At 49.9% G+C, this 24944-nt stretch overlaps 1 protein-coding gene across 2 annotated transcripts in view; it reads left to right on the top strand.

Moving 5' to 3' along the window:
* LOC140389646 (transmembrane protein 255B) overlaps positions 1–22935 on the top strand; it is a 117057-nt gene extending 94122 nt beyond the window's left edge. For both annotated transcript variants that reach the window (XM_072473966.1, XM_072473965.1), the window contains 3 exons: positions 5256–5415; positions 17491–17622; positions 21591–22935. In XM_072473966.1, the coding sequence (XP_072330067.1) occupies positions 5256–5415; positions 17491–17622; positions 21591–21737 (439 nt within the window). In that variant the 3' untranslated portion in view covers positions 21738–22935. The remainder of the gene's footprint in view (positions 1–5255; positions 5416–17490; positions 17623–21590) is intronic.
* The last annotated feature ends 2009 nt before the right edge of the window (positions 22936–24944 follow it).

Here is a 24944-nt window from a genome sequence, read left to right as displayed (position 1 = left end):
ACGGTGCCCTAATTTGTGGATCGACCCCCTACTGCTTTCCAACCTGCGGGTGACCAGTAAAATCCCTGCTCCAGGTCCCCTTAGGCCCGACTGTAAGCTGAACAAAAGTTGATCTTCAGCCTCAAAACAAATCATAATGTTTTCCAACTTGGTAACAGTTGTTGAGGTTGCAATACTTTTCATTCTATTTTGTCGAACTATCCAGCAGATAATACCTGTTTTATCCAGAGGAGTTAAAATTCAAGCACCATAGAGTCACTTTAAACGAGTCATGGCCTGTTATCCATGGCCAGGTCGAGTGGAGAAATACAGAGGGAAATTAAAACCTGTCACTAAACAAAGGTAGACATTTAATAGATGGAATAATAATGTAATGATATGTATAATCTAAGGAGAGTAAAGGGTTAACAAGATGATGTTCATGTATATCAACACTAGATGGCATCACTGAGTAGTCGTATAAAAGGCTGCGTCTCTAGGCATCCTGGGCGAAGCTGTTGGAGAAGTTGATGTAGAAGGATAGTGTGAAGTTGAGTTAGAGTGTAGGTTATATATTAGAGAGATAATTAATTACTGTATCATAGATTCTTTTTTTAAAAAATTTGTTTTTATTCAACATTTTTCAATTTTTAAAAACCACTACAAAACGAAAACAACAAAAAGCATAGTAACAATTAAGAAAACAACTCAACAAATTAGCAAAACAAGGTGGGGTATCTGCCTTTTACAAATGAAATCTATTCACCACCTATACCCCCATCCCCCCCCCCCCTCCTCCTCTGGTTTGCTGCTGCTGCTGACCTCCACTTAACGTTCCGCGAGAAAGTCAAGGAACGGTTGCCACCACCTGGAGAACCCCTGCAAGGACCCTCGCAAGGCAAACTTTATCCTTTCCAACCTGAGAAATCCAGCCATGTCACTGACCCAAGCCTCTACACTTGGGGGTTTCACTTCCCTCCACATTAACAAGAGCCGCCTCCGGGGTACCAAGGAGGCAAAGGCCAGAACTCCGGCCTCTTTCGACTCCTGCACTCCCCGATCGTCTGACACCCCAAATATCGCTATCCCCCAGCTCGGTTTTACCCGAGTGTCCAAGACCTTGGACATAGCCTTTGCAAAGCCTTTCCAAAATTCTGTAAGTGCTGGGCATGCCCAAAACGTATGGACATGGTTTGCTGCGCTCCTTGAACACCTCACACACCTGTCCTCCACCCCAAAGAACTTACTCATTCTCGCCACTGTCATATGCGCCCGGTGCATCACCTTAAACTGATTCAGGCTAAGCCTGGTGCAAGATGAGGAGGAATTGACCCTGCCCAGGGCGTCAGCCCACAGGCCCTCATCTAGCTCCTCACACAGCTCCTCCTCCCACTTGCCCTTCAGCTCTTCCACCGAGGCCTCCTTCGCCTCCTGCAGCTCCTGGTATATGTCTGATACCTTGCCATCCCCCACCCACACGCCGAAGACCACCCTGTCCTGTATCCTCCGGGGAGGTAACAATGGAATTTCCCCCACCTGCTTTTTCACGAACGCCCGAACCTGCATGTACCTCAAGGTATTCCCAGGGGGCAACCCAAATTTCTCCTCCTGCGCCCTCAGACTAGCAAAAGTCCCATCAGTAAACAAGTCCCCCATCCTTTTGATACCCGCTCTGTGCCAGCTTAGGAACCCACCATCTATTCTACCTGGAACGAACCTGTGATTGTTCCGTATCGGGGTCCAGACTGAAGTCCTTGCCTCCCCCCTGTGCCGTCTCCACTGACCCCAGATCCTCAATGTCGCCGCCACCACCGGGCTCATGGTGTGCCTTGTCAGCGGGAGCGGCAGCGGAGCCATTATCAATGCCCTCAGGCTAGTATCCCTGCAAGACGCCACCTCCAACCACTTCCATGCTGCCCCCCCCCTTCCTCTACTACCCACTTCCGAATCATGGATATATTCGCTGCCCAATAATAGCTGCAACGGTTCGGCAGCGCCAGCCCATCCCCACCCCGACTGCACTCTAAGAACAGTCTCTTAACACGCGGGGTCTTGTTTGCCCACACAAATCCCATAATAATCCTGTTTACCCGCTTGAAAAAGGACTTGGGGGTGAGGGTGGGAAGGCACTGGAAGACGAACAAGAACCTAGGGAGGACCGTCATCTTCACAGACTGCACCCTGCCCGCCAGGGAAAGCAGTCCTCCATCTGATCCACCAGCCGTGCTAAGTCGAGCTTGTGCAGGGCATCCCAACTCTTAGCCACCTGAATGCCTAAGTAGCGAAAGCTCCTCTCCACCATCTTAAGTGGTAGCTTTCCCAGTCTCTTTTCCTGGCCCCTCGCATGTATCACAAAAAGCTTGATTTTCCCAAATCAGCTTATACCCTGAAAAGTCCCCGAAATCGCTAAGGATCTGCATGACCTCCCCCATCCCCTCCACCTGATCCGAAATGTACAGGAGCAGGTCATCCGCATACAGTGAAACCCGATGCTCCTTCCCCCCCCGAACCAGCCCCCTCCAGTTTCTGGACTCCCTCAACGCCATGGCCAGCGGCTCGATGGCCAGGGCAAACAGCAGGGGGGACAGGGGGCACCCCTGCCTCGTTCCTCGATGTAACCTAAAGTACTCCGATCGCAGCCGGTTCATCGACACACTCGCTACCGGGGCCTGATACAACAATTTAACCCACCCTATAAATTCCTCTCCAAACCCAAATCTGCCTAACACTTCCCACAGGTACTCCCACTCTACCCGATCGAAGGCTTTCTCCGCGTCCATTGCCGCCACCACTTCTGCATCCCCCCCTTCCGAGGGCATCACGATCACATTCAGGAGCCTCCGCACATTCGTGTTCAACTGCCTGCCCTTCACAAACCCCGTCTGAGCCTCATTGATCACTCCCGGGACACAGTCCTCAATCCTAGTGGCCAAGATCTTGGCCAACAGTTTGGCATCTACATTAAGGATCGAAATCGGCCTATAGGAGCCACATTGCAACGGGTCCTTATCTCGCTTAAGGATAAGCGAGATCAGAGCCTGCGACATCGTCGGGGGAAGGGTTCCGTTTTCCTTAGCCTCGTTAAAAGTTCTCAACAATAGCGGACCCAACATCTCTGAGAATTTCCTGTAAAATTCTACGGGATACCCATCCGGTCCCAGGGCCTTGCCCGACTGCATACCCTCCAACCTCTTAACCAATTCCTCCATCTCAATCGGGGCTCCAATCCCTCTACCCGCCCCTCCGCCACATTAGGGAACCTCAGTTGGTCCAGGAATTGCTTAATTCTCTCCCCCCCCCCCCCCCCCCTCCGGGGGTTCTGACTCATACAATTTGCCATAAAAGTCCTTGAAGACCTCGTTGATCCTTGCCAAGCTCAGCACCGTGTTACCCACCACCCCCCATCTCTAATTGTCCAATCTCCCTGGCCGCCTCTCTCTTCTGCAGTTGATGCGCCAGCATCTTGCTTGCCTTCTCCCCATACTCCTACACCGCTCCTTGTACCTTCCTCAACTGAGCCTCAGCCTACCCCGTGGTAAGCAGGTCAAACTCCGCCTGCAGACTCCGGCGCTCCTTTAACAACTCCTCCTCGGGGGATTCCGCATACCTCCTGTCCACCCTAAGTATCTCCCCCACCAACCTCTCCCTCTCCATCCTGTCCCTCTTCTCCCTGTGGGCCCTGACTGAAATTAGCTCCCCCCCTGATAACTGCCTTCAGCGCCTCCCAGACCACACTCACTGAAACGTCCCCAGTATCATTGGTCTCCACATAGCTTTGGATACACTGCCGAATCCGCCCACAGACCTCCTCATCCGCCAATAGTCCTACGGCCAGTCTACACAGAGTGCGTTGGCCTCTCTCCTAACCCAGCCCCAACTCCACCCAGTGCGGGGCATGGTCCGAGATCGCAATGGCCGAATACTCCACCCCTCCATTCTTGGGATTAGCGCCCTACTTACCACGAAAAAAATCAATCCGCGAGTACGCCTTGTGAACATGGGAGAAGAAAGAAAACTCCTTCGCCCTTGGCCTGGCAAATCTCCACGGGTCCACTCCCCCATCTGGTCCATGAACCCTCTCAGGATCTTGGCCGCTGCCGGCCTCTTACCCGATCTCGACCTAGACCGGTCCAGTGCCAGGTCCAGGACCGTATTGAAGTCCCCCCCCCCCCCCCCCCCCCCATTACCAAACTGCTTGACTCCAAATCCAGAATCCTACTCAACATCGGCTTCATGAACCCTGCATCGTCCCAGTTCGGAGCATACACATTCACTAGCACCACCCGGGCCCCCTGCAACTTGCCACTCACCATAATATATCTACCCCCTTTATCCGCCACAATACCCGCAGCTGGCAGAGGTGGTTAGTGCCGTGAGCAACGCCATATGGACCAGTCAGCAATGCCGTAAAAAACTGTACAACCTCCTCAGGGCGGCCAGTGTGAGTAGACAACACTGTGCCACTGGCACTAACTGGTGTCCCACACATCCGTAACCCGACCCCCCCTCCCCACCTGAAGGGCGGCTGAACCCCCAACTTGCACCACTTGCCGGCACCCATACCAGCTGCCATGGCTGGGTGCCCTGGCTACAGTAGGCACTGCCCTTGAGTGGGCCACCTTATGCCCCACTGGTGGGTGGCAGCTGGTTGGCGGAGGGTGGGGTGCGGGTGTAGTGGCACCCATGTGGTCGGTGTCACTCTGCAGAACTAGGGGCCAAGGAGGGTGGTCAGTGGGGTGCGCAGCAAAATGGCTGCCTTGCAGGCCGCGGCAATGGCGGTCCATGCCTGGGCACCGCCCCAGGGACGTTCGGGTTCACCCGGGCCACACAGCCCATTCCCTGGTCACTCACCCCCACCCCAGCCAGCCCGACCAGTGTCCAGTCCGGCATCCCACGGTCACACCGCCTGTGACCTGCCTCCTCTCAGCCACGTCGCCGGTTTCACGATTTTTAAAAACTCTAGTGAACCACACTGTCGGGAACTCGGCCCATTGGAGGCGGAGGCCCCGGAGAATACTGGGTCAGGCCCTCTAACGACATGCAAACGGCGTTTACTGTACATGCATTCCGGACACATTGACGCCTCTGTTGAGGTGGCGGAGAACTGCGATTTGGCGTCAAATCAGTGCCTGCCGCAATTTCAGTGTTGGAACCGATTCTCCGCCCAATTTCATTTCATGATTTCGGCGTCAGCCAACAGAAAATCCCGCCCAGATATTAGTCAACTCATATTTGGTAGAAAATCATTAATCAGTTATGTACTTTTCTTTTTACAGTGGTGATTATTTGAACCATTACTTCGAGTTTGTTGGAGTGAAGAATTGCCAAGAGGTTCAATCTGTATACATCATGATTTGGCTGGTAACCATGCTAAATGTGTCGGCCTTTATTTTGGGAATTATCACCGCTGCCGTTCTTGGTAATTTTAAAAACATGGTAAGACAATGTAAAATTGCCAAGAATTGTCGGAATTTCAATAATGGGTGCTTATCTTCATTCAGGTTCAGTCAGTTGGTGGTCAATGTATTTATAGGATGCATGCTGAGATTTTTTGACGCCCTTTAATATTTGTGTAAACATATAACGCAAGTATGAGGACAGAACTCACAATTATGCTGCATCTTGTATTCCCTTAGATAATGTCCCATTTGCTCCCTCTATCATATTGTTCAGCACCTCTGCCATGCTAAATGGGTGGACTGAGAAATTATCCAGTGGCTCAAAACTAGCCATCCATGTGGGACTGTGAGCCATCAGCAGCAGCGAATTGCATTCATCATCAATCTGTATCCTCATGGGCCCAGCATATCCCTCACTCTGCCATTACCATCAAGCCAAAGGCCCAACAATGGTTCTACGAGGCGTGCAGGAGAGCATGTCAGGAACAGCATTTCTAAACATGAGGTGTGAACCTGATGAAACTACAATACAGGACTGGACATACGAACTAGGAGCAGGAGTCGGCAATTCAGCCCCTCGAGTCCACTCTGCCATTCAGTATGATCGTGACAGATCTCCTCTTGGCCTCAACACCATCCTGCCCATTCTCCATAACCCTTCAACCCATCACTAATTAAAATTCTATCTACCTCCTCCTTAAATTAACTCAATGGCCCGGCAACCCTGCACTCAGGTAGTGAATTCCAAAATTCACGACTCTTTGAGAGAAGTAATCTTTCCTCATCTGTGTTTTAAATCTGCAACCCCTTATCCTAAAACTATGATTTCTCGTTCTAGATTTCCCCACAAGAGGGAGCGTTGCTTTTTATGTCTACTTTGTCAATACCTTTTATCATCTTATGCCATTGAGTCATAGAATAGAATCACTACAGTGCAGAAGGAGGCCATTCAGCCCATCGTGCCCGCACCCACCATCCCAAAGAACACCCTACCTAGGCCCATGACCCACCCTATCTATCCCTGTAACCCAATAACCCCACCTAACCTTTTGAACACTTAGGGGCAAGTTAGCATGATCAATCCACCTCACCTGCACATCTTTGGAATGTGGGAGGAAACCGGAGCACCCGGAGGAAACCCACGTAGACACGAGGAGGATGTGCAAACTCCACACAGACAGTGACGCAAGGCAGGAATAGAACCCAGGTCCCTGGCGCTTTGAGGCAGCAGTGTGAGCCACTGTGCCACCGTGCTGCCCTAAATGGATTCTCAACCAGATTCTGGATTGTTGGAGATGGTCATTGACTGACACTTATGCGACATGAATGTTGATGTGTTAAGTGAGTTGGTTCAACGTTGACTGCAACTGGATGCAGTGAAACTAGAAACAGGCTTTCGACACAGGAGATGGTCCAACACTGTTTTATTGAACTTGCTGATTGCTGTACATAGTCTGTTGTGAGTTGACACTCTATTAATCTAACTCATAACCTCCTACTGGCTTGACCAGACTAGCTCTCTACCACATGGAGATGGTGCTCACTGGCTTGTGCACTCTAACTATCTCAGTAGCTGTGTCCTGTGAGAGAGAGAGAGTGAGTCTTAATGCCCTGTGGGCTGTATAGTAGTGGTGTCCTGTCTGGTGATTGGTTGTTCTGTGTCTTGTGTGTTCATTGGTTATCCTGTGTGTCAACCACTGCCTGTCTGCATCTCATTATATACATGAGTGGATATTATGACATCTCCCCTTTTTAAAATTAATTTTGGAACATACATGCATGACTATGTACAAGTGGTGAATGAATGAACATATGTACATGGGAAGATGTCTATCGTGCAGATACAGAGCAAACTGAACAAAATTTACAAGATTTAAGTCTATAGATTCAGTCTTTGTGGTTGGCGACAAATTCTTGTTGATCGCCTCAGAGGTGGAAGGGGGGACGCCGGCACCTGGACAGGCGGGATTGCTGCCATTTCGGTGGCCTCGTGGACAGGCGGGGTCGCTGCCAGATGGGTGGCCACGTGGGGCGAGATGTCCTGAGGCGGCATGATGACATGCGGAGAAGTGCAGTCAGGTGGTGACAGGGAACTTTGCGCAGTGCCCTCCTGTTGCGCCGTAGAATGGAGCCATCAGCCATTTGAACAATGAAAGACCTGGGGGCAGCCTGTCTGACGACAAAAGCTGGGGCTGACCAACCTCCCTCAGGCAACTGGACGCAAACAACATCTTCTGGAGCCAGCGCAGGCAGATCCATGGCATGAGCATCATACGTGATCTTCTGCTGGTCCCTGGATCGCTGCACTTTCTGCAGCACCGTGAGGTGGTCAAGGTCTGGAACATGGATGGCTGGAACAGTCGTCCTCAGGTTGGGATTCATGAGCAGCTGCGCCGGAGAAAAAAACAGTCGACAGAGGGGATGCCCTGTATGCCAACAGCGCCAGGTTGAAGTCCGAGGCTGAGTCTGCAGCCTTGCACAGCAACCGCTTGACAATATGGACCCCTTTTTCGGCCTTCCCGTTTGATTGCCGGTAATGGGGACTGGATGTGATATGTCTGAAGTGGTAGGATCGTGCAAAGTCGGACCACTCTTGGCTGTAGAAACATGGGCCGTTGTCACTCATTACTGTGAGTGGTATGCCGTGCCTGGCAAACGTCTCTTTGCAGGCTTTAATCACCGACTTGGGCGTGAGGTCCGACAGTTTCCCCACTTCCGGGTAGCTGGAGAAGTAGTCGACCAAGAGCACGTAATCACACCCATTTGCGTGAAAGAGGTCTATCCCCACCTTGGACCACGGAGAAGTCACAATCTCGTGCTGTTGCAGTGTTTCCTTGGGCTGAGCTGGTTGAAATTTCTGGCATGTTGTGCAGTTGAGGACTGTGTTGGCAATGTCCTGGCTGATGCCAGGCCAGTAAGCTGCCTGCCGAGCTCTGCATCGACATTTCTCAACCCCAAGGTGACCCTCATGGATCTGTCTGAGCACCATGGTTTGCATGCTTTGGCGATTCTATCTAGTTTAAGAAGGATCCCCCCAACAACTGTTAACTCGTCCTTAACGTTGAAGAACTGGGGGCACTGCCCCTTTTGCCAGCCATGGGCGAGGTGTTGCATCACGCGCTGCAGTAGAGGATCTTTGGCAGTTTCTTCGCGTATTTGGACAACTCGTTCGTCAGTGGCTGGGAGGTTGCTGGCACACGATTGCATCTGTGCCTCAATGTGGCAAATGAAGTCGCCCTGTTCACACGGCATGGTGATGGATCGGAATAGGGCATCCACGAAGATCAGCTCCTTACCCGGTATGTAGACAACTTCGAAGTCATATCGGCGGAGACGAAAAAAGAATTCACTGCAGCCGAGGTGTCATGTCATTTAAATCCTTCTGGATTATGTGAACGTTGGCAGACCATATACGTAGTCATGAAACTTGACTATTCCTGTCAGGAGACCCAAGCACTCCTTTTCGATCTGGGCATACCGTTGTTCGGTCGGAGTCATGGCCCTGGATGCATATGCCACTGGAGCCCAGGACGAGGAGTCGTCTCGCTGGAGGAGCACCGCCCCAATGCCGTCCTGGCTTGCATCTGTGGATATCTTGGTATCCTTGGTTGGGTCAAAGAACGCCAGTACTGGGGCTGTGGTGAGCTTCGCCTTGAGCTCAAGCCACTCTGCTTGATGTGCGGGAAGCCACTGGAACATTGTCGACTTTTTAACGAGATGCCGGAGGGCCGTGGTGTAGGATGCCATGTTGGGAATGAATTTTCCAAGAAAATTTACCATCCCGAGGAAACGGAGGACCGCCTTTTTGTCCTCTGGGGTCCTCATGGCATTGATTGCCAGCACCTTTTCAGCATCAGGATGCTCACCCTGCTGTGAAATGTGGTCACCCAGAAACTTGATAGCGGACCAACCAAATGAGCATTTGGCCCTGTTGAGCTGGAGGCTATTTTCATGCATCCTCTGGAAGACCTGTTTGAGGCGAGCGATGTGATCCTCGGGCGTCGTGGACCAGATGATCACGTCGTCCACATAGACTCGCACCCCCTCGATGCCCTCCATCATTTGCTCCATTATGCGATGAAATACTTCGGAAGCTGAGATGATACCAAAAGGCAGGCGGTTGTAGCAATACCTGCCGAACGGAGTGTTAAACGTGCACAGCTTCCGACTGGACTCATCCAGCTGTATCTGCCAGAAACTGCGGGAGGCGTCCAGCTTGGTAAAGAATTTGGCATGACCCATCTCACAGGTTAATTCTTCACGCTTCGGGATCGGGTAGTGCTCTCGCATTATGTTGCGATTCAGGTCTTTGGGATCAATGCAAATGCGGAGTTCAGCAGAGGGTTTCGTGACGCAGATCATGGAGCTGACCCAGTCTGTTGGTTCCGTGACCTTTGAGATGATGCCCTGGTCTTGGAGCTCTCGTAGCTGCGTTTTCAGACAATACTTGAGGGGAGCCGGCACCCGGCGTGGTGAATGGATGACTGGGGTGGCATTCGGCTTGAGCAATATCTTGTAGCGATATGGGAGCGTGCCCATCCCATCAAACACATTGTGGTATTGTGTGAGAATGTCGTCTATCTCAGCCTGGAGATTCGCATTGGGCAAGGCCGTCGCCGGTGTCGAGGACATGGCATGAACTCGCTGGACCAGATTTAGGAGTTTGCATGCGCGAGCACCGAGCAGGGACGCCTTGTCAGGCGGGACAATCTCGAATCTTAACTTTGCCTTGATTGCCTTGTGAGATACACCTAGCTGACACGACCCACTGGCAGCTATGGCATTACCATTGTAGTCCAGGAGCTGGCAGGCTGGGGGAAGAATAATAGGTTGGTCTCGGATGCTGTCGAGGTCTGACTGTGATATGAGGTTTGCAGACGCGCCAGTGTCCAATTTAAATCGGATGCGAGACTGGTTGACCATGATGACAGCACACCACTCGTCGTCAGGATCCACACTCAGGATTGAAAGGTGGTTTGCAGGTGCGGTGGAGCCCAGTTCATGTGTGGTGATGATGCCCACCCGATATGGAGACTCGAGGCAGTCAGCATCGGGGTCCATTGGGCTGTCGGGATCAGAATCCTGCATGCCTTGTTGTACGCAGCAGACACGTCTGCGCTGTAGCTGGGATCGATGGCTGTTGCTCGGTGGAGTGGACCTGCAGAAGGCCGCGTAATGCCCAGGCTTTCCACACTGTAGACATCGCCTTCCTTTGGCTGGACATTGCCGCTTTAAATGGGCGGAGCCACAATTTGGACACGTCATGACGCTGACGTCAGCACGTTCTGTGCGCTATCGCGCATGCGCAGTGTGGTCGGCCGACATTCGCACATACGCATTAGGGTCTTCGGCCTCATCGTCCACCCGGTCGTGGCGCGCATGCGTAGGGACCCGGGAAAAGCGCGTGAAACGGCCACTCTCCTCGATGCTCAGGTCTTGCATTTTTGCGATGGCCTGCATCCTTTCTGCCTCGTGGGAGGCCAGTTTTGCAGTTTCTGCCGCCCTGATGCGGGAGTAGCGATTTCTGGCATGCTCATAGACAATGCACGTTCCGGTGGCGACGGAGAGGGTCAACTGTTTGATTTTGAGGAGCTGCTCCCGCAGGGAGTCGGACTGGACCCCGAAAACGATCTGATCACGGATCATGGAATCAGCCGTCGAGTCAGAATTACATGACTGCGCTCGGATGCGGAGATGGGTCAAGAAGGACTGAAAAGGTTCATCCTTACCCTGAAGCCTCTGCTGGAAGATGTACCGTTCAAAGCTCTCATTCACCTCAATTTCGCAGTGGCTGTCGAATTTCAGCAGAACTGTCTTGAACTTCGTCTTGTCTTCGCCATCAGCAAACGTGAGCGAGTTATAGATGTGGATGGCTTGATCCCGCGCAGTCGACAGGAACAGCGCGACCTTGCTGGCATCCGATGCTGCCTCGAGGTCGGCGGCCTCGATATACAGGAGGAACTTGTTTGAAGACTTTCCAGTTGGCGCCGAGGTTGCCGGAGATCCTGAGTTGCGGAGGAGGCTGGATCTTTTCCATGCCGCTGGGTGGCTGCTTGCTGGTTGTTGCAGATTCACTCGAAGTAGCTCCCTGGTACCATGATGTGTTAAGTGAGTTGGTTCGACGTTGACTGCAACTGGATGCAGTAAAACTAGAAACAGGCTTCCGACACAGGAGATGGTCAAACACTGTTTCATTGAACTTGCTGATTGCTGTACATAATCTGCTGTGGGTTGACACTCTATTAATCTAACTCATAACCTCCTACTGGCTTGACCAGACTAGCTCTCTACCACATGGAGATGGTGCTCACTGGCTTGTGCACTCTATCTCAGTAGCTGTGTCCTGTGAGAGAGAGTCTTAATGCCCTGTGGGCTATATAGTGGTGGTGTCCTGCCTGGTGATTGGTTGTTCTGTGTCGTGTGTGTTCATTGGTTAAGTGTGTCAATCACTGCCTGTCTGCATCTCATTATATAGATGAGTGGATATTATGACAAATGTTAGTTGTCACTTGTCAGCCTCTGCTTGGATATTGCCCAGAACTTGCTGTACTGAGGTATGGACGGCTTTAGTATCTGAGGAGTCACGAATGTGCAATCAGCAAGCGAACATCCCCACATCTGACTTTATGTGAGAAGGAAGGTCATTGATTAGGTTGGGGAACTCCTGCAATGTTGTCCCAGGATTGAGATGAGTGACCTCCAACTGCCACAACCATCTTCCTTTGTGCCGGGTATGACTCCAACCAGCGGAGAGTTTTCCCCCTGATTCCCATTGACTCCAGTTTTGCTAGGGCTGCTTGATGCCATACTCGATCAAATGCTGCCTTGATGTCAAGGGCAGTCGCTCTCACCTCACCTCTCGCATTCAGCTCTTTTGCCCATGTTTGAACCAAGGCTGTAATGAGGACAGGAGCTGAGTGACCTTGGTGGAACCCAAACCGACAGTGTACAGGTTCTTACTAAATAAGTGCCGCTTAATAGCACAGTTGATGACCTCTTCCAGCAATTTACTGATGATTAAGATTAGACTGATAGGGCAGTAATTGGCTGGGTTGGATTTGTCCTGTTTCTTGTGTACAGGACACACCTGGGGAATTTTCCACATTGCCGGGTAGATAAGTGTTGTAGCTGTACTGGAACAGCTTGGCTAGGGGTGCAGTAAGTTCTGGGGCACAAGTCTTCAGTACTATTGCCGGGATATTGCCTGGGCCCAGAGCCTTTGCTGCATCCAATGCCTTCAGCCGTTTCTTAATATCACGTGGAGTGAATCGTATTGGCTGAAGACTGACATCTGTGATGCTGGGGATCTCCGGAGGAGGCCGAGATAGATCATCCATCGGCACTTCTGGCTGAAGATTGTTGTGAATGCCTCAGCCTCGTCTTTTGCACATTGTGCTGGGCTCCTCCTTCATCGAGGATGGAGCTATTTGTGGAGCCTCTTCCTCCAGTGACTTGTTTAAATGTCCACCACCATTCACAACTGGATGTGGCAGGACTGCAGAGCTTAGATCTGACCCCTTGGTTGTGGGATCGTTTAGCTCGGTCTATTACTTGCTGCTCATGTTGTTTGGCATGCAGGTAGTCCTGTGTTGTAGCTTAACCAGGTTGACCCCTCATTTTTCAGTGTGCCTGATGTTGCTTCTGGCATGCTCTCCTGCACTCTTCAGTGAACGAGGTTTGACCCCCTAGCTTGGTGGTATGCTGGAGTGGGGGATATGCCAGGCCATGAGGTTACAGATTGTGGCTGAGTACAATTCTGCTGCTGCTGATGTCCCACAGCGCCTCATGGATACCCAATCTTGACTTGCTAGATCTATTCTGAATCTATTCCATTTGGTATGGTGGTAGTGTCACACAACACGATGGAGGGCATCCTCACTGTGAAGATGAGACTTTGTCTCCACAAGGATGTGCAGTGGTCACTCCTACCGATACTGGTGTGGACAGATGCATCTGCGGCAGGCAGGCAGATGAGGTCTAGTATGTTTTTCCCTCACCACCTCTCGCAGACGCAGTCTGTCAGTTATGCAAGCTCGGTCAGTTGGAGTCTGCACGTTCTCCCAGTGCCGGCGTGGGCTTCCTCCGGGCGCTCCTGTTTCCTCCTACAAGTCCCAAAACAAGTGCTATTAGGTGAATTGGACATTCTGAATACCTGAACAGGGGCAGGAGTGTGACGACCAGGGGATTTTCACAGTAACTTCATTGCATTGTTAATGTAAGCCTAATTGTGGCAATAATAAACACCGAGCCACTCTTGGTGAAGAAATTTGAAGTCCCCCAGAGTACATTCTGTGCGCTTTCCACCCTCAGTGCTTCCTCCAAGTGGGACAGGACATACCCTGGGATGGTGATACTGGTGTCTGGGACGTTATCTGTAAGGTGTGATTCTGATAGTATGACTATGTCAGGCTGTTGTGTGACTAGCCTGTGAGACAGCTCTCCATTGGCACAGGTTCCCAGTTGTTAGTAAGGAGGACTATGCTGGGTCGGCTGGGTTTGCTGTTGCCATTTCCAGTGCCAAAGTCATGCCGGGTGGTCCGTTCAATTTCTTTCCTTTCATTTTTTATTGACTTTGTAGCAGTTTGAATAGGCCATTTCAGTGGGCTTAGAAGTCACCCACATTGGATCTGGAGTCCATGTAGGCCAGACTGGATAAGGTTGGCAGATTTCCTTCCCTAAATGGCATTAGTGAACTAGCTGGGTTTTTACAGCAATGGACAATGGTTTTATGGTCATCATTAGACTTTTAATTCAAGATATTTATTGGATTCAATCTCCACCATCTGCCATGGCGGGATTCGAACCCTGGTCCCCAGATTATTACCCTGGGTCTCTGGGTCACCAGTCCAGTGACAATACCACTACGCCACTGCCTCCCCATCATCAGCTGCTTCATTAATGACCTTCCCTCCATCATAAAATCAGAGTGGGGAAATTCGCTGAGGATTGCAAAGAGCTGAGTGCTATTTGCAAATCATCAGATATTGAAGCAGTCCATTCCCACATGCAGCAAGACCTGGACATCATTCAGACTTGGGTTGGTAAGTGACAAGTAAAATTAACACCACACAAGTGGCAGACAATGACCATCTCCATCAAGAGAGAATTTAACCATCTCCCCTTGATATTCAACGACATTACCATTGCTGAATTACCCCACCATTAACATCCTGAGAATTGATCAAAAACTGGACCAGCCAACCACAGAAATATCAAAAATAGGAGCAGGAGGAGGCCATTGGGCCCTTTGAGCCTGCTCTGCCATTCATTATGATCATGGCTGATCATCAACTAAATAGCCTAATCCCTCCTTCCCCCCCCTTTGATCCCCTTCGCCCCAAGTGCTATATCTGCTACAAAAGCAGGACAGAGATTCGGAATTCTGCCCATGTAACGCACCTCCTGACTTCCCAAAGACTGTGCACCATCTATAAGGCACAGGTCTTGTGGCATAACACACAAGAGGCAGAATATTCTCCATAATCAGTGCACCTCCAACAACACTGAACAAGCTCAACACCATCCAGGTCAAAGTATCCCATTGATCGGACCCGATCCACCACATTAAACATTCATTCCTTGCACTACCCCTGCACAGTGGCCGCGGTGTGTACCATATATAAGATGCACTGCATCAACTTTTTAAAAAATAGTTTTTTATTCTCCTTCTTCACATTTTCTTCCAAATGTACACCCAACAATAAACAATGATCAGTAACGAATGTAATGTCAATCCCCATATCAATAATAACGCTCCATCCTCCCACCAAATCCCAGACATTGGCCTGCATGTTAACATAAACAAAGGACAAAAAGGAATCAGGAATCACCCACAGTCACCATTAACACATAAAGTCCGCCTCCACCCAACGACCCCAGCCCCCAACCCCCTTAATGTTCGATGTGATCCAATTCTCGCAAGTGCATAATGGATAACACCCATGAATTGTAGAACCCCTCCATCCTTCCCCTCAGTTCAAATTTGACCTATTCAAGCGTTAAGAATTCCAGCAGGCCCCCCCCGCCATGCCAGGGCACAGGGTGGAGAGGTTGATCTCCACCCTAACCGGATCAACGAGGCGAAGGCTACAACATCTGCCTCCGCGTCCGTTTCCAACCTCGGCTGGTCCGACACCCCAATTATTGCATCCCGAGGGCCCGGGTCCAGTTTCACGTGCACCACTTTAGAGATTACTCTAAACACCTCTTTCCAGTAATGCTCCAGCTTTGGACAGGACCAAAACATATGAATGTGGTTTGCGGGGCCTCCCCCACAACGTTCACACACATCTTCTACTTCTTCAAAGAGCTGGCTCATCCTCGCCCTTGTGAGGTGTGCTCTGTATACCACCTTCGGCTGTATCAGCCCCAACCTCGCACACGAGGTGGAGGTGCTTACCCGCCGGAGCACCTCACATCAGACCCCCTCCTCCATACCCTCTCCCAACTCTTCCTCCCACTTTGCTTTGATCCCTTGTAGTGGCGCCTTCTCCTCCGCCAAAATAGCCCCGTAAACCGCTTCAACAGTCCCCCTGTCGTCAGCACCTCCTCCAGCAATGAGGAAGCCGGCTCTACTGGGAAGCTCTGTATCTCCTTTCTGGCAAAGTCTCGAACCTGCATGTATCTAAATATTTCCCCCTGCTCCAGCCCATACTTTGCTCCCAGCTGCTTTAATCCCGCAAAACGACCCCCAAGAAATAAATCTTTTAATGTTCTAATTCCTTTCTCCTCCCATCTCCGAAAATTTCCATCCCACTTCCATGGCTCAAATCTATGGTTCCCCGAATTGGCAATGCCCTTCACCCTGCCCCCAACCAGAAGTGCTGTCGAAACTGCCTCCAAATTCTCAACAAGGCTATTAGTACCGGACTTCCTGAGTATCTCCCCGGCGCCAGCGGGAGCGGCGCTGTCGCTAACGCCTTCAATCCCGACCCCCTACACAAACTCTCCTCCATTCTGACCCATTGAGAGTCAACCCCTCTGACCCAGTTCCATACCTTCTCCACATTCGCCGCCCAGTAATAATACATCAGATTCGGAAGACCCAAACCCCCTGCCTGCCTTTCTCTCTGTAGTAGCACCTTTTAAATTCTGGCCACCTTCCCTCCCCATATGGACGAGGTAATCATCCCTTCAATCTCTCTACAAAATGCTTTGGCTGGAAAATCGGCAGGCATTGAAAAATAAACAGGAATCGCGGCAGCACAGTCATTTTAACCGCCTGTATCCGAGCCGCCAATTACAGAGGGAGACCATCCCACCTCGCCAGATCAGCTTTCGCTCTCCCCACCAAACTAGAAATGTTGTAGCTACGGAGCCCTCCCCAATCTCAGGCAACCTGCACCCCCAGGTATCTAAAGTTCATGTCAGTGCACCTCCCTCACATTTTATGCTTTCTCAGCTTGCTTGAATGGTGATATCATCATCACTTAGTCTGCATTTGTCACCAAAATTTCTTCCGTTAATCCCTGACAAGCTACCAAGTGACAACTGTGATAGGATACGTCAACTCCAGAAGGCGAAAAACAGTTTGGGGTAATTTATCCCCCCCCACCGACTGCTGCCATTTTAAATTGTTTAGCTCATTTCAGGAGCAAAGCAGAGGCAAGGCCATTGACCACATAATAACTTAAATCAGATTCCATACCAGCCATGCCTACAAATAGAATTTAATTTATATATAAAGATGCTGATGTATGAATAAGTTAAATTTTAAAGAATTTGAACGTACTGGTGGAAAACACTGAAAATAACAATATTTGCTGATGAAATTGTTTAATCAGGAACCAGCTTTAATTATTGAAGTGGGCGTGAAGATGTAGGTGCTTTGTGGAGCTGAAAGTCAGATGATTTGTGTATCATTGCCAATGTGATCATGTCACTTGCAATAATATTATGTGCTTTGAAATAATTGATATTATCGCACCTTGTTTGTAAAATCTTGTATTCATTTGTTACCTATTTCTCGGGAAATGTTGCCATTTCCAAAAACATATTTACAACACTGTACTCAGTTGGAATATATAAAGTGTTTTTAAGCTAGCGCAATAATTGTTGTGAGGTTTATCTTACCGATAAAGCTTTGAAACATTCTTTCTGTGTTTTCCTTAAGGAGTCTCTCATTGGACCTGATGGTAGTTTCCAGCTCTTCAATATTCAAAATTCCAGACATAAGGCCAGAGAGCAGACACAGACGCAGCCCTCAGTATCTCCAACAGCTCCTTTGCTACAACAAGAACAAGAGGTAGACGCAGTGCTTCAGATATGTTGTCTTTTTTTAATGCTTTTTTAAAATAAGATTGCACATTATTCCAGTATGTATCCACCAGTGATACATAAAAAGTTGGAAATAATTTACAATTTTGACCAAATTCTCTAATTCTCTCCTCATGTTGCATTTGTTGGATTTGGTGACAATTTTTCATTGCCTGCAAAAAGTCAGTGAAGAACTCTTTTCCTTTTCATTTCAGATACTAACATCAGTTGAAATAGGCCTTGCCTTTCCCTGGACTTCCAATGCTAGCCCATTGCAAAATATGACTGTGATGATTGTCCCTCTAAGGGAAACACAGCAGATTAAGTGTCACCTGGCCTGGTGGACCAATTAGGACCCAGAGTAGGGAATCACCCCAGCGCGTGGAGTCCCCTCTTAGGCAGAGACATGTATGGAATCAGGTGCAGCCATGAGGCTGCTGTTTTCTTATTAATAAATCCTTTTTGGGTTCACAAATAATGTCTGTAAAAGTGCATTATTACAATGACATTTCATCATTTCCAAATTGGGCCGGAATTCTCCATTTGGGAGACTAAGGGCTGGATTCTTCCGCCCCAACCGCTGCAAGATCACCACGGGCGGGAACCGGACAATGGGAAAGGCCATTGACCTCAGGGGGGGATTCTCTGGTTGCCGGGCAGGCCTGGTCAGAGAATCCCGCACTAAATGCTGCCAACGGAACTGAATAGTGTGCGATTCGCACCTCCGTTGGGTGCGCTATTCGGTAAGCAAATGGGCAAGCACTACTGCCGTGAATTGAGAGAATTTCCTGGTCCAGTGTGCGTTGTAACATCTGGGCCAGAAATAGCACCACAGAGCCTGACAACTGGAGCTGTTTTTAAGCGCTCCACTAACACACACTCACTGCAGCCACCAAGATGCCCCCTGCTCCATGCCAGTGAGGAGTGGAGGGACACGACACCCTCTTGCCCAGGGAGGGCCGCAGATTCAAGCCGCCCTCCTGCACACTGCCTGAGGGGAGACACCCGAGGTCCAAGGACATGGCACCAAGTCGTTCCTCACTACTACCCCCGGCCCAGGCAGCCAACCCCCATCAAGCCTGACAACGTTTGAAGCTTTTTCAATTTTTTTAGCCTCCCCCTTCCCCTCCGCAGCTGTGGCGTCCAGACCCCACTTGTAAATAATTGCACTAATTCGCACCCGCGAAACCTCTGCTTAAAAGGAGCGGAGCATCACGGAGAGTTGGAACATGAGGGGTGGGTTCCTGCGCACATCGTCGGGGCGGGAAAAAATGGCGGAAACCCTGGCGGGAACCTTCGGGGGCTAGGACGGCGCCGGAGTGGTTTGCGCCGCGCCGGGGGGAAGGGACTTGGCGCCACGCCAACCGGCGCCGAAGGGCCTCCGCCGGCCGGCGCGAGATGTTGCATGCGCGGGAGCGCCAGCGTGTGCTGGCGTCATCCCCGCGCATGCGCAGGGGGTTCATCGCCGCATCGGCCATTGCGGATCGGTACAAGGCTGACGCGGAGGAATAGAGTGCCCCCACAGTACAGGCCTGCCCATGGATCGGTGGGCCCCGATCGTGGGCCAGGCCACCGTGCGGGCACGCCCCGGGGCAAGATCGCCCCGCGACCCCCCCCCCCCCCCCCCCCCCCGAGGCTGCCCATGCAGCTGGGTCCTGCCGGTAGGGACCAACCTTGATTTACGCCGGCGGGACCCTCGTTAAATGGGCAGGACTTCGGCCCATCACGGCCCGGAAAATTCGGGCAGCCCCGGGGCCCATTGCGTCGCACCGGTCCCCGCCATTCTCTGAGGCGGGCGGCGCGATTCACGCCGGGGTGATTTTGGGGCGGCCGGAGAATTTGGAGGATGGCGGGGGCGGGATTCACGCTAACCCCCGGCGATTCTCCGACCCGGTGGGGGGTCGGTGAATCCCGCCCGAGGAGTCCAAGCCGTCAATGATATTATAATACATGCAAATTATGATTTTGCATGAATCCCCCGGTGCGGGCCGCAAACCTCGATACCACTGTCAGCTGGGGACTGGAGCATGGCATCGGAATGGGCGCCAGGCGCAAAACGGGGCTGGATTCTCCGTTCTGGAGACTAACTGGCGTGAAAATAGTGGTGTTTTACACCAGGAAAACTGGCGGGAAATGGCCACCGATTCCCTGCTACGGGGGGTGGGGTGCTAGCAGCCAGGCAGCGTGGAGCTCCCAGCTCTAGCTGCCCATATGGGGCGGGATTCTTCACTCCCATGGCAAAGTGGCCGTCGTGAACGCCGTTGAGGTTCACGATGGCGCGGAACGGCCCCGGTCCCCACCGATTCAGGCCCTGACAATGGGCCAGGATCGGGGCCGCGTCATCTACACGCGCCAGGCCTTGTCGCCCGCATAAAAGCGGCGCCGCATAGATGACTCGGCCGGCGCCGCATAATGGGCGTCATCCGCGCATGCGTGGTTACCGTCCTCTCTAAGTCCGCCCCGCAAGAAGATGGGGGACGGACCTTGCGGGGCCGCGGAAGGAAGTCCTCCTTCAGAGAGGACGTCCCGACGATCGGTGGGCACCAACCGCGGGCCACCCCACATTCCAGGTGAAGCCCAGTGCAGGATCCCCCCCCCCCCCCCCAGCGTTCACGCACCGCCCACGACTGCAGCGACCAGGTGTGGACGGCGCCGGGGGGGAACCCGCCATTTTGGCCTGGCCTCTCGGCCCATCCGGGCCTCAGAATAGCTGGGGTGCCGGAGAATCGCCATTTTCGGTGTCTCCGCCGATTCTCCGGAAATTTTGGCGGCCCAGGTGATTCTCCCAACCGGCGTGGGTGTGGAGAATCGCGCCCCCTGTCTGCAAAATTGGCGGGTCTACAGCCTGCCACGTGCTCCATGTGGAGGCAGTCTGCGGATCCGGCCTGCAAAAAATAGTCGTCGTCCCCGGCCGCCTCGCGCGCCCCGGACCGCCCCACCACAGTGCCCCCAGCCTCGAATAATGCCCCCCCCCCCCTGCCCGCGGATCGGCCCTCCCCCGGCGCTGGACTCAGTCCGCAGCCACCACACTTGAAGCCATGAGAGTCCCGCGCCATCGGGAACTCGGCCGGTCGGGGGATGGAGCATCGCGGGGCGTACCTCAGCCAACGTAAGGAGGCCGTGGATACCGCGCGCGGCGTACTCCTCGAGGACGGTGCTTTCCAGGGGGCGGGGCATCGCAAAAGCGGCACCGCCCCCGATTCTGTCGTCATCGGGGATTCTGCGCCCCGTCGCCCACCGCGATTCCGGCGTCGGGGATCAGAGAATCCAGCGCCGGGGTTTTTTCCATTTCGCACGATTCTCCGCCCAATCACGATTCTCGCTTCCGCCGTTGCGAAGCGGGGCATTCAGCCCCTGATCAAACATACATCACCATGTATTTGTGTACATTAAAATCCATCTTCCATTGCTTAACTAGATTACCTGTAGAATTGTAGAATAGGGCTGAAAAAGTGTTAAATAAAAATGTATGCAAACCTGCTTGATGCAACAGTTGCCCTTTTTTTCTCCAATTCCTGGTTGCGCTGCTTTAATATATAATTGAACTGACAGCGAGCAGTTTCTGAACGACCGTGGTATATCAGCTGAAAACAAATCCAGTTGGACTAGGAAGCTCATCCTATCTCTGAATTTACAAGCAAGAGTAAATCAACTGGGGAGGTTCTCTTGTTTCAACGTAACATGAGGCAGGAATTGTTCACATTTTGTCGCCTGTCACAGAACATGGTCTTGTCAGGAATTGGTTATCAACAAAACAAATTAGCAAAGACATTTGAAGCACGCGTACATCGTTTTCTCAGTGCTTGTAACTACAGTGATGAAAATACGCTGGTGGATATGTCAGTAAAAATTAGCCTGTGTTATAAAAACACACATAACACGTGTAGTCATTATGGAAAAATATACATTGAAAAAAATACAAAGTGTTAATTAATACCGTTGTCGCTCTCTCCTCAGATACCCTCTGTTCATTATATGTCAATGCCAGTGGCCGCACCTCTGCCTTGCTGCAGTCTTAGCCACCCGAAGATGGACAGCAACCCTCCACCATTTGCCCCATTATATAATTTGATGCCAGAAAAACCACTGGGCTATCCAATATGAACGCTTATTGTCTGCCTGCGTGTAAACTACCTCGGTTTACAGATCTGAGGTTTAAAAAGATTAGCGTTGAAGAGGGAGAGCAAGACCTTGCCCGATCGTGTAAAGCAGATGATCGCCAGTCAGCGGAGCTCTCCCCATCTTTATTCCCGTTGACTTCGCCCTATAGCGATATATAATGGCTCCCAATCACCTCTCTTACAATAGTATCTTAGTCATCGTGTTGTTACTATGCATACATATGATAAATAAAACAATGTTATGTTTTCGTTTTTTTATTAAATCATTGTAAATATTTATATCATACAATTTCAATATAATAGCTGTTTAATAGAACTCATGTATAAAGTATTGATCATTCCTGTTAAATTCATCAGGCGACAGAATGGAATAACATGCCTGTCACTCACTCGGAATTATAACCTGCAGCTACTCTGACTTCCAGCCCGTAAGGAACAGTACAAAGTGTCATACAGAACTCAGTTTCCAAAGGACAATCATCCTAATTGTACTTGCTGACTTGACTTGATTATTTTTTCAGGATTAATAGTTCTAGATTTCCTGGAATGCTGTCCTGTCCCCCTTAAGCCTCAATAAACACGAGCGCACCAAAAACACTGCTGTTTGTAACGTAAATCACAGCAAGTCCTGTCCACCCGTCACCCCTGCGCACACTAATGTCCATTGGCTCTCAGTCTACCAACATTTTCATCATGTTCAATCTATCAGCTGGCTTGCACTTCCTGATCTTCGTAACCTCCTGCAGCCCGCCAACATCTCAATGCTCCTGCAACGCGTGCCTCTTGTCCCATCTCCCACTTCCTTCAACTGACTATTACAGGCTGTGCCAAGCTCTGGACAGCCTCGACTAACCTCTCCCCCTTTCAGATGTCGTTGAACTCATTTCTTTATTTTACTTCAGTTTCGTGTGAGTCAGAGGAATTGGAGGATGGAACACCTTCAAGAAACTCTGATTCATTCTTTGATCTTGCGTTAAGAAAACAATGATTTCAATTTTCTGCAACCGAGTACCAGCTCACACCAAACTTTTACATTTCACCAGACGATCAGGCAGATAATTAATACTGAATTCGCTATTTTTCATTGCATTTATACCATGAAACCTTATTTCAGTGTGAAAAGGCTCTACCGTATCATAATGTTAATTAGTATAATATGAATATTAAAATATTCAAATGTATGTTTGGACCTTTTGGATTTTTCCTGTTATTACACCCGGAGGGATTGAGAAACCAATTCCTATAGCACACAAACCATCATTTGCCAGAACTAATGTACAGATGCCATGAGAAGTAACGTGTTCCTTGCCAATTTTTATCGGTTAGTCCACCATTGGCTGCCACGTCTTCAGCTGCCTCGACCCCAAGCTGTGAAATTCCTTCCCTAATGGAGCATAATGTCTTATAGTACACCACTCTCACTGTTATTAAACAGCATTTTATCACCTGAGTGGGTTGTGGGCATCGCTGGCTGGGCCCGTATATGGTGCCCTAATTGCCCTTGACCCGAGTAGCTTGTCGGAGGACATTGAAGAGTCAACCACATTTGTTGTGGATCTGGAGTTACATTTAGGACAGACCAGGTAAGGTCGGCAGATTTCTTTCCCTAAAGGACATCTTTGGTTCACTAATCAACAGACTTTTAATTCCATATTTTTATTGAATTCAAATTTCACCATCTGCCATGGTGGGATTTGAACCTGGATCCCCAGAGCATTGCCCCAAGTCTCTAGATTGCCAGTCCCGTGACAATACCACTACACCACCGCCTGCCAAAGTGTCAACTGGATGTTGTCAATTGGCCACCTGTCATAGGAAGCACCCAAATTTCATTTCAGTTGAACTGCAAGCAACATCAATAACAGGCAGCCAAAACGCAAAGACAGCTCTGACTGAGAGGCAAGCTAGAAAATCTACCCCTAGCTTAGCATAAAAAATTGGATGGAAACCCAACATTTAGAATTGATGTTGCATGTTTCGTTACTCTGCTGCTGTATATTAATTTTCTTCTTATGACCTTTGCACTATGGATAAACTTTGATATCTCCTGGTTTCCTTCCTCCTAGTGTCCTGCATTATAGGCATTGGCCTTCTGCTTTCTGTGAATTGGAAAGAAACTTGTGTACATGTTAACACAGTATGAACAACAAAATGGCATTTAATAGGCCATCAGACCCTATCGCACACTCAAATTTACTGCCTTTTGACATAAGCATCACCATCTCTACAATGCAATTGTGGTCAAAGTTTTGTTTTCTTGTGTGGGGGTATTAAGCACAATGAAAAGCTACTAGCATTGAGAGATACGGGGTGATTTACTTTCTGACCTCTGCTGTTTTTATAATTCCTTGAAGCTTTTTTATGGTGTGCAGATCAAAGTGCCTCAACTGAATTATGCGTTTGCATCCAATTATCCACTTGAGGTACATTTATACTGACAAAGGCTTTCTTTGCCTTGGGAGCTCATCTAACAGCAACTTCTGCATGTTGGCTAGAACCATCATCGAACTCCAGGTAATGGCAAATGATTTTGCCACCAAAATTGAAAGGCACTAGACCTCACCGATTACTTCAAGATATAGCAGAGTCTAGCTAGAGTTTGTGGTCCCAAACAATATTGAAAATGGCTGGCTCCAGGTTAAAGAATATTCTTTATTCCCATGATCCTGCTGAACCTTCCTAATCTCAACCAGGAACCTAAACCTTTAGTCTCTAATCTGAGTCCCTTATTAACATCCAGTATCCTAATTCTAGAAACATACCACACTGAATTATGCCCTCAAACCAGTTTCTTCTCTATGATCGGAGGTCTTTTTCCCACAGGCCAGCATATCTTCAACAAAAATTTGGGCATTACAGACTGAAATAACAAAGTTAAGATATTAAATCCAGTAAATTGTTATTCTAATTCAATGCTGCTCTACAAAATGCCTGTCACTTCACCTCATATGAATCCATTGCAAATAAGCTCTACTGGGGTATCTTATTTCAGAACACAAAATAAAGTAAATAAGAAATGTCAATAATAAGCCTGAGAAAAAGTCTACATTATGAGCCTTGAATAAACAGGACAAGGTTTTTCAGTATCAAGCTTTCATATACATTAACACTTAGCTTTTTAAATTTTGCTGACCATCACACAATACTTCCTCCAACAGGTAGGTTCAAATTTTGGAATTAGACTTCCATA

The sequence above is a fragment of the Scyliorhinus torazame genome, chromosome 14, assembly GCF_047496885.1.
Source record: "Scyliorhinus torazame isolate Kashiwa2021f chromosome 14, sScyTor2.1, whole genome shotgun sequence".
Taxonomy (NCBI): Eukaryota; Metazoa; Chordata; class Chondrichthyes; order Carcharhiniformes; family Scyliorhinidae; genus Scyliorhinus; species Scyliorhinus torazame.
The sequence above is the reverse complement of the archived record's forward strand: the minus strand, read 5'-3'. Positions and strand labels throughout refer to the sequence as shown.